Source organism: Acanthochromis polyacanthus, chromosome 19 (genome assembly GCF_021347895.1).
Source record: "Acanthochromis polyacanthus isolate Apoly-LR-REF ecotype Palm Island chromosome 19, KAUST_Apoly_ChrSc, whole genome shotgun sequence".
In the NCBI taxonomy this organism is placed as follows: Eukaryota; Metazoa; Chordata; class Actinopteri; family Pomacentridae; genus Acanthochromis; species Acanthochromis polyacanthus.
In genome coordinates this window covers 10463282-10481287 of record NC_067131.1, presented here as the reverse complement: position 1 = coordinate 10481287, position 18006 = coordinate 10463282, and the positions used below count along the sequence as shown (strand labels likewise).

The 18006-nt window shown below is 39.4% G+C and overlaps 2 protein-coding genes across 2 annotated transcripts; one reads left to right on the top strand and one right to left on the bottom strand.

Moving 5' to 3' along the window:
* Positions 1-176: 176 nt before the first annotated feature.
* Positions 177-8969, top strand: fkbp10b (FKBP prolyl isomerase 10b). Its single transcript, XM_051939772.1, has 10 exons — positions 177-724; positions 973-1118; positions 2814-3003; positions 3229-3374; positions 4625-4814; positions 4953-5098; positions 5896-6085; positions 6205-6347; positions 6948-7111; positions 8691-8969. Exons 1-10 carry the CDS (start codon positions 534-536, stop codon positions 8883-8885), a joined length of 1701 nt encoding a protein of 566 aa, XP_051795732.1. The 5' UTR covers positions 177-533; the 3' UTR covers positions 8886-8969.
* LOC110972760 (7-methylguanosine phosphate-specific 5'-nucleotidase-like) lies at positions 8957-17356 on the bottom strand. Its single transcript, XM_022223118.2, has 10 exons — positions 17147-17356; positions 16431-16505; positions 15945-16043; positions 15009-15078; positions 14839-14885; positions 14609-14694; positions 13049-13138; positions 12024-12186; positions 11246-11446; positions 8957-11150 (listed from the first exon to the last, which is right to left on the bottom strand). The coding sequence occupies exons 1-10, from the start codon at positions 17147-17149 to the stop codon at positions 11034-11036; spliced, it is 951 nt and encodes a 316-aa protein (XP_022078810.1). The 5' UTR covers positions 17150-17356; the 3' UTR covers positions 8957-11033.
* Between the last annotated feature and the right edge of the window lie 650 nt (positions 17357-18006).

Genomic DNA, 18006 nt, shown 5'->3' with positions numbered 1-18006 from the left:
AAGCAACATTTTCATATATTTATAAAACATCAATACATTTTGATGTGCAAAATTATTTAAAAAATAAATGTTATGGTTGTTTTATATTAGACATGTACATTCACAGTGTATTTTTGCAATTTTATTATTTGGTGTCTCTTAAAAATATTTAAAAAAATTTACGTTTTTAAAAAGATGCTCTATTTGTCTCAATATTTTTCCTTAGTTCCCTTCTACCAACAGCACTCCTTCAGTATGTTCAGCCCTTTTTGATCCCGTTTTATTTTGTAAAGGAAGCGGTTCCTGTCCCTTACTGCGCTGGCTTTGACAGAAGCGCTTCCTAACTCCGACATTCCTTCCACTCTGGTAAAAACTCTGTACAGCAGCCTGGAGATTGTCCACGTTTACAGGCTTCAGATCCGCTGCTCTGCTCCACCTCTGCAGCCTCTGCGTCCTCAGAGCGCACAGCCGCGGCCTCCGATCCATTCATTTGGCGGCCTTGCTGTCTTTACTTCTTCTTTTCATCCGTCCCAATTGATTTAATTCTGTAAAACATGTTCTGCGTTGCGTTTCTCCTGCTCACTACGTGGTCTTCCGTGGAGTGTAACCCCAGTCCAGTGTTGGGAGATGTAGTCGTGGACAGATACTTCATCCCCAAAGTCTGCACCAGGGAGGCGAAAACTGGAGACTACGTTCGTTATCACTATAACGCCACATTTATCGATGGAAAAACATTTGATTCGAGGTGAGTCAGAGCGCATTGAATCCCCAAATTTAATGCATTTATTATAGTTAAGTGCTCTCAATAATTAGGCTGCAGAGGCCCTCTGTAGGAGCAGTGTCATGTAGAAATGCTGAGACAATGATTTACGTGTTAGAACAAGTTTCCAGCATCCAGATAAATGTCTACTGATGGAGTCCTGCCAGAGTTCACGTCCTCTAGAAGTTGACCCACTTCTGACTTTTCCTTTGTCAACCTCTTGGTTTCTTCAGCCGCCAGAGAGGAGCAGCCAAGGTGGGTCTGCTTGGGGAGGGTCGCCTCATAGCTGGTGTGGATAAAGGTCTGCAGGGGATGTGTGTGAATGAACGCAGGACCGTCACCATCCCTCCACACCTGGCCTATGGAAGCACCGGAGCAGGTCAGTGCACAGTGTTTTAATATAGTTATTATTTACACTTTAAGGAGCTCAAGTTTCCACAAGTTAATAATTAGGAGTTCAGGTTTTCCTCTGGAGGCTCCACATTGTCCATGCAGATAATACTTTGTGTCTCTTTGTTGATTTATATATTTATTTCTAAACATGTGCCACTAAACCTCAAACTTAAATGCAGTTTGGTTTTGCTGGTTCACTTACTACTGTACACTGAAATGTTTATCCACAAACTAGTTGATTACATTAAACCTGCGTCATGGCCACTGGAAGAAGAACTATTCAGATCCTTTATTTGCTTTAAAAATACCAATACAGCAACAGAAACATAGTCTACTATAAATAAAAATCCTACTCATGTAAAAATCATAGCAGCACAAGTATAAAAGTAAAAGTACGGTTTGTTCCCTTGTTGATATGTTATTATATATAAGCTCATTAGCGTATTAAAATTGAATTGCTGTTGTAGATGCTGCTGTTTAAACTACTTTCTCAGTTTTTTTTTATATAAAGGGACAACTGATAAATCGGGGAGGTTTTCATGTGAATAATGAGAAAAAAGATGAGCAAACAAAGTTATTTTTTTGACTTTTTCAACTATTTTTGTTTTGTTTGCTGAGAAGTTGTATCATTCGGACACTGTTTTAAATAAAATCACGTGAGAATTTCAGAGTGAAAAATCACTGTGTGGTGGAGCTGTTTTGTAAGACATCAGATGCCAAGAAAGTTGGTTTAATGTTCAGTAATGTGTTGTATTTTAAAAGCTTGGTGTCTGATTAATTGTGTAACATCTTAAACTTAAAAATAACTTCAAAGATACTACTACAAAGATGACATTTCTTTCTGAAATGGAGAGGAGTCAAAGCATGAAGTCCCCAAAATAGGTAAATAAAATAGAAGTACATCCGTGAAATTAATTGTACATCGTTACCTTCCACTGGTTGTTTGTTGAAATGCAAAATAACGTCCCAATAAACATGTAAATACCAAAAAATGTAATGATTCTGCAAGTTAAATGTATTTATTTAACTTACTGGACAAAAGTGTATCTGAAGTTGTTGCTAACACTTGCAACACTTCACAATGAAAACTAAATTGAAATATCTTAATTTTACTTGAATGGATCACTTGAGTGAATAAATGTGCTGTCATGAAGCATATCTAAAGATGCAGTGTGGATTATATAAACCACTGTCATAATTTTAACTGTAAAATACCTGTTTAGTCCTTCACACTGATGTCTTTGCTGACTCTGCCTACCCTTCATCTAGTCTGACTTTGCCAGACATTATGGTCTGGCTGCACCGCACCATCCTTCTGTTATAGAGGAAAAACTGATCTGGCTTGTTTGTGTTTCTTTGAACCAATCACAGTTGCCGTAGCGGGGCTAAATGAAGGATGCCGTCTGGGTGTTCCCTCAAAACAGCGACGGCTGGAATTGTTGTGGTGGAACTGTTGCATTCGGCAAGACGAAAACTGTGATTAAAATGGATCATTTACAGTAAAAGAAAAAAAAATCGAGCAGCGCTGCCTTGCTGCATGATCCAAATCCTTTGCAAAACTTCAAATTTTCATTGTGGTAGGTTGCTGCTGTTCCCAGCACTGAAGACACAGAAAGAGAACGTGTCAGGTTTACATCCGCATCCTCCACTCATACTTATCTTCATCTAACCATGTTTTCAGGTGACGTGGTTCCTCCAGACACCACTCTGGTGTTTGACATCCACTTGCTGGATCTGTGGAACAAGGCCGACATGGTCCTCACCAAAACTGTCACCACCCCCAAAGACTGCAAACGCTCCGTGATGCGCACCGACTTTGTGCGTTACCATTTCAACGGCACTCTGCTCGACGGCACCACCTTTGACTCCAGGTGAGTTCTGTTTTTTTTGTCCAAAACGAGGCCTTTTAATGCATCCATCAATATGAAGTAGAATAGCATTAACAGTTGCGTGCCTAAAACCTTTTTATTGTTTCTAAATCTCACTAAGCCCACAAAGCCCCGTCCGAATGACAGCTCTTGTGTCTCTGCACTGTGTCATCCAGGTTTGTTGTCTGTGACGTTGTTTGACTTTGCGCTTGTATGAGCCCTACGTAGCTACACCAGGAAGCAGACCCAAGACTCCTTAGTGGGTGAGGGTTGGCTGATCAAGGGCATGGATGAGGGCCTGCTGGGCATGTGTGTGGGAGAGATCAGAAACATCATCATCCCACCATTCAAAGCCTACGGAGAGAAGGGATCAGGTAAATCCAAATGACAGGAGAACAAAACTTACTCTTCAGAGCATGTTTTCAAGCTTCTTGTTGCACTGGGAAGAAGGCCTGGCTGTAATACTGAATGGGTTTATCGAGCACAAGTCTAGAGTCCTAAAGAACCAAGGAGCCCAGGTTCAGAGCTTCTGCGAACTGATAGTTAACATTGTCCTTTTGTAAAGGCAATCACACAACCACAAAGAGACACCTACTAGCTCAAAAGAAGCTACTGAGAGCCAAAGATTTCAACAAAGAGAAGCAAACAGCTGCAAAGAATATTAAAAAGACCAAAAGAGGTGTAAAACAATGAAAAAGAGATGCACAAGTAAAAATAGGCGTAAAATGATTGCAAGGATTGCAGTACTCCGCCAAGACTGCTCAGTTCACTAAAACGTCGTAGTTTAAACATACTAAACATGACGTTTTAGTGACATTCTGGATCACATACTAAACTATGACGTTTAAAGGTTTTTCCAGATTTAGGTCAACATCCTATGACGTTTTTGCCAAAGTTGTTTTTGGGCCGTTTTGTTGGTTTTATTCAGGAGATAAGAAAGCAGGGAAGACCTGCAGTAAAGGACCATGAGCTGGAATTGAACCTGCATCTCTGACGCAGTCCTGTTTATGAGTCGCCCTCTCAGCTAAGAAGCTCATGAAATGAAATGTTTTTTTTTTGTTACATTCATTTTCAAAGGTGGAAATGGCAGCTCGTAGCAGCATCACATTCAAGGGATAGTCACATGTAGCATATGCATTCATTTAATTTAGATTTTCTATTTTTAACCAGTTACTTGCTCATTTGAACCCATCTTGTACCACTGTGAAACTTCAATATTTAGCTCATATCTCGACTTCTTTTTATGTACATCATTTACCTTTCCTCTGCTTTCCCCTAAGCTTTGGTAAAAATGTTGAAATGTACTGTGATTACGTGAAATCTGCTGTAATTATAGTTATCCCAATCGTATTTGTGCAGAAGTCAGTCCTCGCCTCTTTCATCCAGTAGTTTAAATATTTAAAAGAAAAAAACATTTTTTCTAGACCATATTTCATCCTCAGTAAAATGAGCAGTTATGTTTAATGCTGTATTTTATAATTCTTTGTCTATCACAGCAACACTGGTTAGTTTTATTAACACAAATAACAAGGTATAAGTGATATTCTAAAATTAATTACCTTAGAAATGAACAAATGTGTCACCTAAATAAAGTTCTTTTTTCCATTTCCCTCTTGTCTGTCAGGTACAGAGATTCCCTCCCAGGCGACTCTAGTGTTTGACGTCCTGCTGGTGGACATTTACAACCCAAAAGACACCGTCACCGTGGAGAACCAGGTGATACCGGAGTCGTGCTCTCGCAGGTCTGTGGTGGGAGATTATATCCGGTACCACTACAACGGCAGCTTCCTGAACGGAGTCACCTTCGACACCAGGTGAGCTCAGTTACATGAAGAGGATTTTGTAAAGTATTGATATAATACCGCTTTTTCAGTTTTATTCTTATGATATAAAAGTGGATTTTTGGCCTGAAACATCTTTTTTTTGTTTTTGTTTTTTTATATTGTCCACAGCTACCAGCGGAACAGCACATACAACACCTACATAGGGATGGGGTATATTATTGCCGGGATGGACCAGGCCCTGCAGGGAGTGTGCATTGGTGAGAGGAGGAGGGTCACCATCCCTCCACATCTGGCGTACGGAGAGCAAGGAGCAGGTAAACTTCTGTAGCTTGTCTTTGTACCACAAAACTACCTCAAACTGACAGACATCAACTGAAGTCTTGAGGGCATCTCGCTTCTGTATTTTTGGTCAAAACAGAATGTCCTATTCAAAAGTCCTATCTTTTAGAGACCAGAAGCTAGTTTTATTTGTAACTACTTCATTGCTTGGATATGTACTGATACTTAGGGCAGCCAGAAGTAACTGTAAAAACTATTCATTATTTTTAGAATATATGCAAGTATAAATGAAAACACATTGTAGCTACAATTGTTCTAGTGCTGAAACAATTGAGACAGAAAAAAAAAATCATTACCACTCCTTATCAACTTATCAGATGTCAAACAGTTGCTTTATTTAGACTTCTGGATAAATGGACAGATACTTTATTCATCCTCTTGGGGAAATTCAAGAAGCTTCTCCAATGTAAGGATTCGCTGTCTTTCTTTCTGTTGTAAATTGAACACCTTTAAACTTTGGGTCGTTCATTGGACTAAATAAATACAATTTGCCAGAATTTGAGCTCTGAAGAATTATCATAGACTTTATAAAAACTATTTTCTCACATTTTATTTGAATAAGATTGATCAGATTACTGATTTTACAAACAACCAGCGATAGTAACTACCATCACCTAGTCATAATACATTTCAGCCTATTAATTAGAGTTAATATATCAAGACACAGAAATCAGATAACAAATCATATCAGTGACTTACTGGTAGTAAATGAGGCTGAATGTGCTGTAATAAAGTGTTTCCATTAAGGTTGAGTTTTATTTGGTCTCTCCAGGTGATGTGATCCCGCCTTCAGCCGTCCTCGTCTTCGACATCCACGTCATTGACTTCCACAACCCCAACGACACTGTGAACATCCAGATCCTGTACAGACCTGAGGTGTGTAACGACACCACGGCGGTGAACGACCTCGTCCACTATCACTACAACTGCACCCTGGTGGACGGCACGCTGCTTTTCTCCTCGTGAGTCACCACCACGTGTTTTCATCCATTTGAATGCTGATATTTGGGAAATTTTAGATCAACATTCATAACATTCGCAGTCGCACTTTAACTTACTTGATGACGAACCTCCTCCTCAGACACGACTATGAGAATGTTCAGGACGCAGTGCTCGGGTCGGATAAGGTGATCGACGGGCTGGATGAAGGTTTGAGGGGGATGTGTGTGGGAGAAAGGAGGCTGATCACGGTGCCGCCTCACCTCGGCCACGGAGAAAGAGGAGGTGAGATTTCTGCGGTATGAAGTCTCAGCTAATGTTAGCAAGGTTCTTAAAATCGTGAGCTAGAGCACAGAATTGAACTGATTTTATACTTCTGCAAGTTCCACAGGTCCTTCCTACTTGCTGCTGTTAGACTGTACAACCAGCAACCAAAAGAAAATACTGTCAGACATCATTTTGGTACAATACCATGTGAATTATGAGTATTTTGCACTTTAAAAAGCCTGTGCAATAGCTATTTCACTACATACGCAAGACTATATGCTATTAGCTTAGTCTTTCTACTTGCATACAATCTGGGCAATAATAGTATGCTATCAATATTTTTCAAAAAATCTGTGCAATACCAGTGATATGTCCAATGTTTGTTTGTTTTTTTTTAACTAGTACTTGTGTATGTTCTCATCTATTTTTATTTTATATTTCATTATCTTTGCTGCTGTAATTTTACAAATTTCCCTGCTGTGGGATTAAAAAAAGGGTTATTTTTATCTTAAAATAAGATGAAAAGGTGTGCCCTTTACACACTCTCATATATGTGCATGTATATTTTTCATGGATATTGAGATGTGAAGTTAAATGTTGTTTTTATCCTTCCGTCAGCCACTGGTGTGCCGAGCAGCGCTGTGTTGGTCTTTGACATTGAGATGGTGAGCTTTGAGAAGGGCGTACCGCCTGGTTACCTGTTTGTGTGGCTCGAGGAAAGTCCTGCAAACCTGTTTGAAGCCCTGGACTTGAACAAAAATGGAGAGGTGCCGCAGGAAGAGGTACGTTACTGTTGAAAGTATGACCACTACCATCGTCATTTAACATGCTAGGCAATTGCAGCACCTTAAAGTTTGAAGTTTTTACTAAGCAGTGAACAAACAGCAGAGGTAGGCTTTAAAACATTCAGCTGAATTTGTGAAATTTCTACTTACCTGGTGTCCTTGTTCTCCCTTGTGACTCATGTTTTCTGACACTTCGAACAAGACAACTGCTTCTCATCTCAGCTATCATATTTTTCTACTCTACAATTTAATGTATAGTCATTATAAGAACTTGACAATTATTGATAAAATAGTCCAGACCCAATTAGTTGTGTGTGAAGCATGTATCCTTGTTTCTTTTTGAAAAGTGTAGATTAAATGTTTTTTTAGGATAAATCAAACAAGGGGAGTAGAAGACACATTCAGATTCTCTATATAGGTGCACTATTCCTATTTTTTTTAAGTAAAAATAAGTTTAAAATTTTAGTAAGTGTCAAAATTAGGAATACACATCAGAAAACATTAACTTGATATGATGATTCAGGTGTAATGTAGCACTTTTCTGTTGTTGTTAAATGAGGTGTTCTGAATTTTTTTTTTAGGTTCTAATAAATACTTTACAGGATGTTCTTTGGATGTAAAATTATAACTTGTGATGTAAACATAAACTACACAACACAGAGATGTAGAGGAGTGAAAAGAACAATGTCTCTGAAATAATAAAAATTAAGTGTATAGCAGCAAAAAATTATAGTGCCTACCTTACTTTGGGGCCACCTGGTGGTGACATCAGAAACTTACACCATCAGAATAATTAAGAATGACTCTCAGTTGTTGACTGTGGAGACGACAGATGACAAAACTGTCAAAGTGCGTCTAGCAGCTGTTCTGGAGCGGAGCTGTGGTGTTTGGCTTTGCACCTAAATCCTCATTTCTTATGTCAGTAGATGCTTGTTGCAGTAAAGTCTGTCAAATACAAGTTAAGTGCCTCAAGATAAACAGTTGGTGCCATTTGTCCAAGTCAAGGTAAATCTAAGTGCTTCAGTAGAAAGTGACTGGACTTCCTTTTGATTCTTGAAGACGTTTCACTTCTGACCCAAGAGGCTTCCTCAGTTATAACTGACAGAGGTAGATTCATGTGAGTTTAGAGTGGTTAATGAGCACTGAGTCAGAACTGTGGAAGCGTCTTAGATGAGAGGTGAAATGTGTTCAGGAACCAAAAAGAAGTTCAGTTGCCTTTAACAGGGATGGGATCAGCAAGTTCTGATTTTAGCGGAAAGTTGTTGACCGGGGGGGGGGGCCGTTTACAGTCGTCGTTAACGTCGTTACCATCGCGCGGGAGTATCAGCGACAATAAAGTGTTCAAACTTGTGAAATCAGCGTTCAAATAAATGAAATCGGCGGGGATCCGCGGTAAATTCCCATCCCTGAAAAAAGCGGAATTCCACGAATTCGCGGAAAAATCACATCCCTGCTTTAAACCACAGCAGAATAAAAGTGGAAATAGTGACTGAAATATTCAGTTTCTGTTGGTGGCAAGTTGGCCACAAAACTGTTACTGATCAAGAATTTTCCCCTTCTGTGTCGTGAACTTTAGTTTGGGGAGTTCATCAAGCTGCAGGTAGCAGAAGGTAAAGGTCGCATAAAGCCTGGACTGACCATGGAGCAGGTCGTCACTGACATGTTCCAAAACCAGGACCGAAATAAAGATGGCATGATCACCGCCAACGAGCTCAAACTAAAGGTAGAGGAGGACAAGGAGCGGGAAGAGGCCACCCACGACGAGTTGTGAGGAGGACAAAATGCCTTCACTCTCTCTCAGGGATAAACCTCCAAGATCTTAAAAACAAGCAACAAGAGACGTTTGCCACACAGCATCATGGTTTAATATGTTTCGTACCACATTGCACCGTGTTTTGAAATGACCTGAAAATAGTGCAAAGGATGTTTAGTGGAGTTGAGTGTTGTGTACTGTGTTCTGTGTTTGACAGCTGTTTTTCAGAAAACCAAACAAGCACCTTTATATGTCCTGAAAGTCACATTAATTAAAATGTTTGTAAGAAAAACAAAAATAGTTTCAGTTTTTCAACAGCTTTGTATCTTAGCACAAAAATACCCTGACATCTGAAAATAATGACAAAAAAAGAGGTGCGCCAGTATGCTGGAAAACATTTTACTGGCTTCTTTTTGAGCTGTATTTTTTAGTACAAATTGCAGAGTTGCAAAATTTCTCTATCAACTGAACAGCCTCCAGTCCTTAGTAATCCTGTACATGAAAGTAAGAACAGAATCAGAACAGGCTTTGAGTGCGTATGCCTGCCACCTCTCACCCTGGGTAACTCCAGAGTAGTGTCTTGCTCCTATCCAGGAGACTGGTTCCAGAGCCTGTGCTGTATGTTGAGGTGAGAACAAGTAAATCTAGTCTGCTTCTGTCAACCTCCCACACAAGTTAAGGCTCCTTTACCATCAGAAAGGTAACATTCCAAGTCCCTAAAAACCATTTCAGCAGCCAGGGATTAGACAGCCGCTGTCAATAAGCTCGACTTCTGTGGCTCGTTCTCCTCAAAATCGAAAAAAAAAAAAATCAGTTGTTTGTGATTTTATTCATCACTATAACCCTGCATATATGTTAAAGTGATCAAACATTTTGGGGTAGTTTGATATCAGGAAATGTTGCAGCTCTGCATTCTGGATGAAAAATAAGAGGAACTACTGTTTTTTCAGCAGTAGCATGTTACATGATGCTCAGATCTGTAATTGTCATGAAGAGTTTTAAAAAGCTGGTAAATAACTTCTCAGCATGTTGGCACCCACATATGTGCCAAGATCTAAAAATTGGTTAATGCTGGTGGGAAACTACTGGATGTTGGCTCAAACAAAATACTAACAGGTTTTAGGAAGCATCTCTAATAGAATTTAAAAGCTTGAATAATGGCCATCTATCTAGTGAATGACTGCTTTACTCCCAAACGACTGCAATGTAAAATGTTATTGGTAGCAGTAATTCATTTTTTTGTAAATTTGTTATCCCTCCACCTCATGTACAAAGAGGTAATATACAGTACACATGAAACACACTAGAACAATGTCAATATTAAGTCTAAGACCTGGCAGATACATTTACAAAATGTGCTGTATGACTTTGCTCATACATGAGCATACTAAAATTTTAAAAGCAGCCCCAGTAAAAGTTTTTTTCTCCTTAAAGAAGCGGAGAGAAAAAAAAGGACAAAATTAGAAACACTACAGAAATATTGTCAGAAGAAGCACTGAAGGTGCACAAGACAACATAAAGTCCCCTTTGACCGAGTTACATCTGCTACAGCACAGTTCAACTCAAAGCCCAGCTCAAGCAGCAATTTTTCCTTTTTCACCATAACACTTTGGTACAGTGACTAATTTACAGTAAATACAAGTCAAAAACAGTTTCAAAATAAAGATTTCAGAGTTGAGTGTGTGTGGGCTGCACAGTGTGGTTAGGACTGTTGCCTCACAGGTAGAAGACCCCTGGTTCGAGCCTGGGCCTGGGATCTTTCTATGTGGAGTTTGCATGTTCTCCCTGTGCATGTGTGGGTTTTCTCCGGCTTCCTCCCACAGTCCAAAAACATGCTGAGGTTAATGGTGATTTTAAATTGTCCATAGGTGTGAATGTGAGAGTGCTTGTTTGTCTCTGTGTAGCCCTGCGACAGACCTGTCCAGGTGTCTCCTGCCTTCACTCTGAGTCAGCTGGGATAGACTCCAGCAACCCTAGAGAGGATTAAGCAGTGTATAGATAATAGTGTGTGTGTGCTGTACCAATACCTCCAGAAATATCCAGTCCTGAGTTCTGGTTTGAGGTAAGCGAGGATGTGCGATTGTCCTGCATGCATCGTGGTGAATGCAGTGAACCAGTTCAGTTCATCTTTGTTCAAGAAGAGTCCACAGTTCATTCCTGTGTGTCTTACTTGTCTCTTGATGAGGTAATGTACCTGAAGATGGCATTAGGAACGTCCATCGTCTCATCCTTCACCAGTACGATGTCGAAGGAGTTGACGTACGTCTCTTTTCTCTCTTCCACCTGAGACACAAAGCAAACAGAGAATGATCACCCAGTTTCTAAAACTTATATATGGACGTAAGAAAACCCAGGATAACTCTACCAGTTAGTCTGACCTGGTCATTGAGGAAGCCAATGGTGAGGATGTTCTGGGGTTCAGAGACTCCGTCGGCCATAGTGAGGTCTCCCAGAGAGTCTCCTAGCAGCAGAACGTTGGGTCGACCCTGCAGCTCTCTGAGGCCCGCTGCATGTGACAGAGCACCTTCCCTCTTGTTGAAGGTGTGGATCAGTTGGCCTTTGAAGGCTCGCAGGACCCCCTTATCAACGAGACAATTAGATTAATGTATGCTTAAGCTGGTTTAATGGCTGTACTAAAATCTACAGGCATTACAGATGAAATAAGGTGCACAGGCCTTGCTGCAAAAAAATGCCGAAATTTTTAGAAGCCAACACTGCTGTCAACCTTGCCTTGCAATGTATTACTTTGCTTGTCCAGTATGCCTCGAATTAATGTAATATAAATGGTTCATGCTAACTTGTTTTAGTCCAGAAAATGAAATTGTGTCTGACAGTGCAGAAAAAAGAGGCAATAAATACAGCAGGAAAGATTACTTTAAAAGTCAGATATAGATAGACAGATACTTTATTAATCTCGAGTGAAATTTAAGTGATAAGGTATGGACTCTACATTAGAGTGTGTCCTAAGTAAACCTTGTGGTACGTTTTCCATGAGCTCTCCAGTTAGTAATAACATGAAGTTAGATTTGATATTTTTGATGATTTATTTTCCATTTCCTCTATTAGAATGACTAAAAATATGCATTATGCAACTAACTCAACACAATAACGAGCATCATGTGAAGTCCACGTAAAGCAGACTGCGGTTAAACTCACAGTGCGGTCAAAATCCATGTAGTTGGATATGATGTGAACGTTGGGATGAAAGACGTGGTTCTGACGGATCACCTCCTCCAGGACGTCGCCAACGCCAGCAGAGAAGATCAACAGCGGGACCTGATGCTCAGCCAGACCGTCAAAAAACACTTTGTAGCCGTCCCTTAAAACAGAAACACAGCGCTCATGAGACCAGAGGGTTTTCAGTAATTCTAACAAGAAAGAAGAGAAAGCAGTACTGGCTTAAATCGCTGTATGTCTACCTGAGCTAGTACTGCAGGTTCTAGCTACACTCCTTTGTCAAGCAGAAAAAGGAGTGTTAGATATAATCTACTAACATCCCAAAAAATGTGACGTTTCTAATTCTTGGTGAATTCTTCAAAACTTTGGTCTGTTCACCAATTAAAATGTCATTACAAATACTCATTTATAGAAAAAATAAATCGCAAAATGACAATTAGGTCTACAAAAAAGGAATTACATCTGTAGATGTAACTGACTGGTTGTCCTTTTCTGCTAAGTCATCACCTATGGCAGAAAAGTCTTTATCCGCTCATCAAAGAGCTGCATATGAGCTGCTGTCTGTGTTAACATTTACAGGCAATGTATGAAGTCACTGCTAATGCAAACCCAACATCTTTGGCTGCTGCAGCTTAACAAAACAGGCTCAGGAAATGCAATTAGCTTCCATGTGAGTTTAGGATTTAACACAATTTTTCATCGAAAATGAGACTCCAAAACAAGACGTCTGTCATTTTGAGATATTGCTGGGAGAAATGGAACAAGATGGAGTAACCCCAGAGTGTAGTAACCGATTTTCACTTTGACCAGCCCTGCTGTTTGCAGACTCATTCCGTGTGCAGTATATAATCAGATCATGTCACTCACACAATGTTTAAAAAAAGACTAATTATAGGCTGCCTTCTTAATAAAGTTTGTTTTGTTGCTCCCAGAATTCTGTGACCTGCAGTGTTAAACCAGATTCTAGCAGCAGTCACTACGAGTCAATCTTTTACATCCTGTACCTGAGCATGGTGCTGGATTCCCTTACAGCCTGGGCCAGCAAATCTTTTTTGATCTTCTGCTGAATCAGCAGTTCGTGAACTTTGGTCCACCTGTAGGGGGCAGCAAGTTCAAGATCAGCCATCCTCTTCTTTCTTTGGTGCACAGAAAACTCAAACTCAAAAAGTATTGAAAGTATTGGAAAAAACTATTTGCATTTTAATTTGTCTGAGGTATAACTGGTACAATATGGATAGAAACATGCATAAAAGAACAAACACTGGACAAAGGTACGCTCTCCACTTGCTTCCAGCCCAGTCAAGAATTCTTTTTAAACTTTTGCTTCTTTTTAAAGCTCTTAACGGACTTGCTCCACTTTATTTATCTGAGCTTTTAACTTTAAAGGACCAAAAAGAGCTATGAGATCATCTAATCAGCGGCTGCTTGAAGTACAAACACTGGGGTGACCAGGTGTTCTCTGTAGCTGCACCCAGGCTCTGGAAAATGCTCCCCTAACCCACGACATGCGCACCATCACTGACCTAGGCCTTTTTAAAGCAAAACTCAAAACCTTCCTGTTTAAATTGGCTTTTAATACCGAGCGGCACAGTGACATTTTATTACTTTTATTTCTTTTAGATGTATATTTTAGTGCTGTTTTATTGCCGTTTATTTTATTGTTTTATTGTATATTTTACAGGCTGCACAGTGGCGTGGTTGTTAGCACTTTTGCCTTGCAGCTAGAAGATCCCTGGTTGGTGTTCCGGCCTTCCTGGGATCTTTCTGCATGGAGTTTGCATGTTCTCCCTGTGCATGCATGGGTTTCCTCCCACAGTTCAAAAATGCACTGAGGTTGATTGATTATTCTAAATTTGCCCATAGGTGTGAGAGCAAGTGTGATTGTTTGTCCTGTTTTAAGTTTCTGTATTGTTTTTAAGTTATTCTCTTGTTTTTCACTGTGAAGCACCGTGGTCACCCTTTGGGCTGTTGTAAAGGGCTTTACAAATAAACTTTGATTGCCTTGATTGAAGGTGATGCACTCAAATGTAAAAATTGACATTTTCTAATCATTTTCATAATTTAAATTTAAAAATAGCAGATGTGGCACATGGAGAAATGGAACGTTGTGGAAAAACCTTGTCAAAGGTCAGATCTGAACATAACTGAAATTATGCGGGTGGATTTGAAACAGGCAGTATGTGAGCGAGAAACCTCAACATTGACTCTGAACAACTGAAGTATTTCAGCAAATCAGCATCAGAGACTGGTGGGCAACTTTGTAACACGCTTAAAAGAAGTTATTTCTGCTAAAGGGGCAGTACAGGCCGCTTACTTTTCAGTGGAACAATACAACATCCATTGACGCTTTTGTTGAATAAATGATTGTAGCTGCTGTGGGCTCCGTTTCAAAGAGGATAATATGTACTAACTTTGTATAAAGATTGTATAAGCATCAGAGTTTACAATATATTTGCAGTATGTGTAGAATTGTTAAAAAAAAAAGCAGATGTACTAATCAACTAAGTTTGTAAAACCTGCATGTGTAACAGAACAGTTATTATCCTGATCAGTTTCTTTCTCACCACTCCACCATGAGAGGTAGCTTCTCTTCAACACTCCGACTAGCATCAATCTCGATGGGATAATAAATGTTCAACAGCTCCCTCATCTGCAAAGGAACAACAAGAAATACTCCACAATAATTGACAAATTTATCAATTGATCAGAATTCAAGAGAACCAAGCAAATCGTGATCTGGACAAAAAAATTGCAGCAGTAGAAATGTGTGGAGTGAAATTATTGCATTTCTGACTTTCTTAGTGCAGTCTTCATTAATCAGCAACCGGTTATCCAGGATGTCTTAAAAAAAAAAGCAAAGAAAACAGGTTTGTAAGTTTTAGAAAGACACAAGACACTCAAGTCAACACAGGAGAAGAACAACGTAACAAAAGTCTAGAATGATGAGACGATCTTTGTGCTTACTGTGGGTGGTGGCAACTCTCTTGCCGTTGTGAGCGAATCTGGTGAGTGTCATGTCAAAGTCTGAGATGACCTGTGAAAAAGGAAAGATATCTCCATGAAAATCAGCAACCAACCAAAGATTCCATACAGTGAAATATACAGTACATTTTCTCAAGTCCTAACCCTGAAGTTTAACTTTGCATCAATCACTTGATCAGATTTTATTTGCACAGCACCTTGTACTAACTGAGTGAATGAAAACAAACAAGTCCTTCACTCACCAACCCTCCCTTTCCCACATAAATTACACCACCGTTCAAAATTTTGAGTGGCTTAGATTTGTGCTTTTCACAGTGGTAGAAATGCCACCAGTCTGTATTCTTCCCCAGCAGATGCTCCTTCTACCCTCCTTACTAACATTACAAATCAGAAACTACCTCCTCCCTCTATTGTACTTGCATTGCCTCCTCTCCGACAGCTCTGATCTTAGACTGGATCAACATGTTTCTCTGCCTAAAAACAGCTCTCTAGGTGTATCACTCTCAGTCTTCCTTTCGCTCTCCTCTGGGGTTTGTCGTTAAGCTACTCCTGCCTCACACATCCCTCCCCTCTCAGCTGCTTGCCCGTTTTTGTAGCTTTTCAAAATCATGCAGTGGGCGGAGTTAGGTTCAGAGGTGGAGCTGAAGTTCAGACTTATTGCTTCTTTACCATAATACCTTTTCCACTGTTCAGAGGTTGTGAAGTCTGAGTTCTCCAAGCACGTGCACTAGAATAAATGCCTAAATCAATTAATGTGTTTGACAGAAAACCTTGTATATTTGGGACTATTTGCTGTATTATATTCAGATATCCCTCTCAAATTGAATAAGCTTTTCAGTGCCCGGAAACTTGTTTTCGTCTAATCGTTTTAATTATCTCCCAACATTCCTGTTTATGACGTCCACTCAGTGCTCTCACCTGCAGACTGCCTGCACCTGCTCGCTGCATGGCGTAGATCGTCTCCTCCACTCTGCTGCGTTCCCTCATCAGCACCGAGCACTTGGCCAACTCCGGGATCTGAAAAGAAAAGCCTTCAGTCTTATGATGCATGTTACTAAAATGCAGTCCCCCTAGCCTGGAGAGATTTCACTTACCTTTTATCAATCATTTTCTTTCAAAGTGGAATTACTGTCAGGTCCACGAGTGTTTGGACAGTGATGCAGTTTGTATTATTTTGCCTCTGTACACCACCACAGTGAATTTGCAATATGTTTGAATTAAAGCTTAAAGTCAATGTTTCAGACCACATCATGAATGCTTCATTTCTTCTTGTGGCAGTGTACAGAGGCAAGATTACAACTAAAAAAAAAAAGTCACTGTACAAATACTACTGAAACTTAGCTACTGTCTGTGAAGTCTCTAGAATGAATTACACATTTTCATATTTCAGATGAGCGTCCTCACCTCAGTTTTGGTGAGCTGGTGCCAGATTGCCAGGATAGTCCTCACCGGTGTGTAGATCCAGGGAATATGGTATATCTGCAAGGAAAGACAAGGAGAAAATTCATTTGTTTGATGATTTAATGACGTTTCCTGGTTATAGCAAGGTAATAACTTTGGAGAAAATAGAGAAAGTGTTCAGTAGGTGCACTTCTCCTAAACTAATTCCCAATAATACTATGGGTTTAATGCACAGAGGACTCATTTTCTCTTGCCACAATTAAACTTCGATTCGACTTTGTTTGACATAAATACATGACAGGCTTTCAGTGCTGGTGTTTAGGCTCCACTGTAAATAGAAAACAAATAAAATAAAGAAAAAGAAATTCATATTCACTTGGCTTAGCTGAGCCTCCATTTAAGGAAATTCCCGTTTTCTCTGTAAGCTGTTCCAACATATATAATTCTATGTTTAAAACATAACGCCTCACATTAAGGCTAATTTCCTGTTTCACAAGCTGCTAATCAGTTACAATTAACTAAATACCACAGCTGCTCAGCTCAGACTAATTACAAACAATTTGTTCTCTCTACAAAACTACGCTGTATTTGAAATAAAACGCGTCGTCTTTCGTTATTTTACCGTCCATAAACGTTGTCAAAGAATAAATATGTAAACTTTAACAGCCTGTTTTAGCTAACACTGCACCGGGTTACGTAACATCTGACCGTTAACTTGCCATTTTAAACGAAGTGTCAGTGACGTGCAACCGGAAATTCAGGAAAGCCGTTCGGAGTGCATCATTTTCGATAAGCTAGTGTTTTGTATTTACAGGCATAAAATATTGCAATAGTTGAACAGTTTACAATCCGCTGCTGGTTTGAATGATGTTTACATCTCTCTTTGTCGCAGCCTCAAGATTCCCCCCATCCCCTGTGTGTCGTAAGCATGGTTCCGGCGTATGTTTGTTCCTACTTCAATAACGGGATTCACTAATCGAATATATTTGTCTCGAGTAATAAAACTCCCATGACACTACACACAAATAAATAAATAAATGTGGCACATGTAGCATACAATGTATTGACAATGAGTGCTGTAAAAAGAAAAAAAATGTATTTGCATTTTTTTTTACCCTGTAATAAATAAATAGATTTTGCTTTTGCATATAGACTCGTGTCCTCTCTTTCAATAATTAAATATTGTTTAATTTTCTATCATTAGTAGCATTGTTATACATGTTTATTATTCATTTTTAAATTTATGAGTGTAATCATACTCCATGTTCTAAAGGGGAATTTCTTCATGAAATAGCCACCTGAACAATGACTTTTAATTATTTTTACAATACAAGTGCCATGTATCTTCTTTCGTTGTTGAAGAAAAGAAGTTGTTTCATCAAATGTGCTGAATTCTGAGTTAGTTACACACAGTTCAGCCAATTAGAAATGATATATAGTAATTAAGAAGTAGTACAGTTCACTAAAATAAGAAAAGGTCATACTGCATATGACAACTGCAAGAGGGCTTTTTGACATCCTAACCATTGTGTTTCTTTGTTTTTTGTCACGCAAAACAGCAAAAAGTATGTGAAAAAGA

Excerpts from the sequence above, each read along its gene's own strand:
- fkbp10b (XM_051939772.1), top strand. The coding sequence starts at position 534 with ATGTTCTGCGTTGCGTTTCTCCTGCTCACTACGTGGTCTTCCGTGGAG. Across the intron at positions 3,004-3,228 it reads GGCACCACCTTTGACTCCAG|CTACACCAGGAAGCAGACCC; the intron begins GTGAGTTCTGTT and ends AGCCCTACGTAG. Across the intron at positions 6,086-6,204 it reads GGCACGCTGCTTTTCTCCTC|ACACGACTATGAGAATGTTC; the intron begins GTGAGTCACCAC and ends CCTCCTCCTCAG.
- LOC110972760 (XM_022223118.2), bottom strand. Across the intron at positions 15,079-15,944 it reads CAGGTGCAGGCAGTCTGCAG|GTCATCTCAGACTTTGACAT; the intron begins GTGAGAGCACTG and ends CCTTTTTCACAG. Across the intron at positions 11,447-12,023 it reads ACATGGATTTTGACCGCACT|GGGGTCCTGCGAGCCTTCAA; the intron begins GTGAGTTTAACC and ends CTCGTTGATAAG.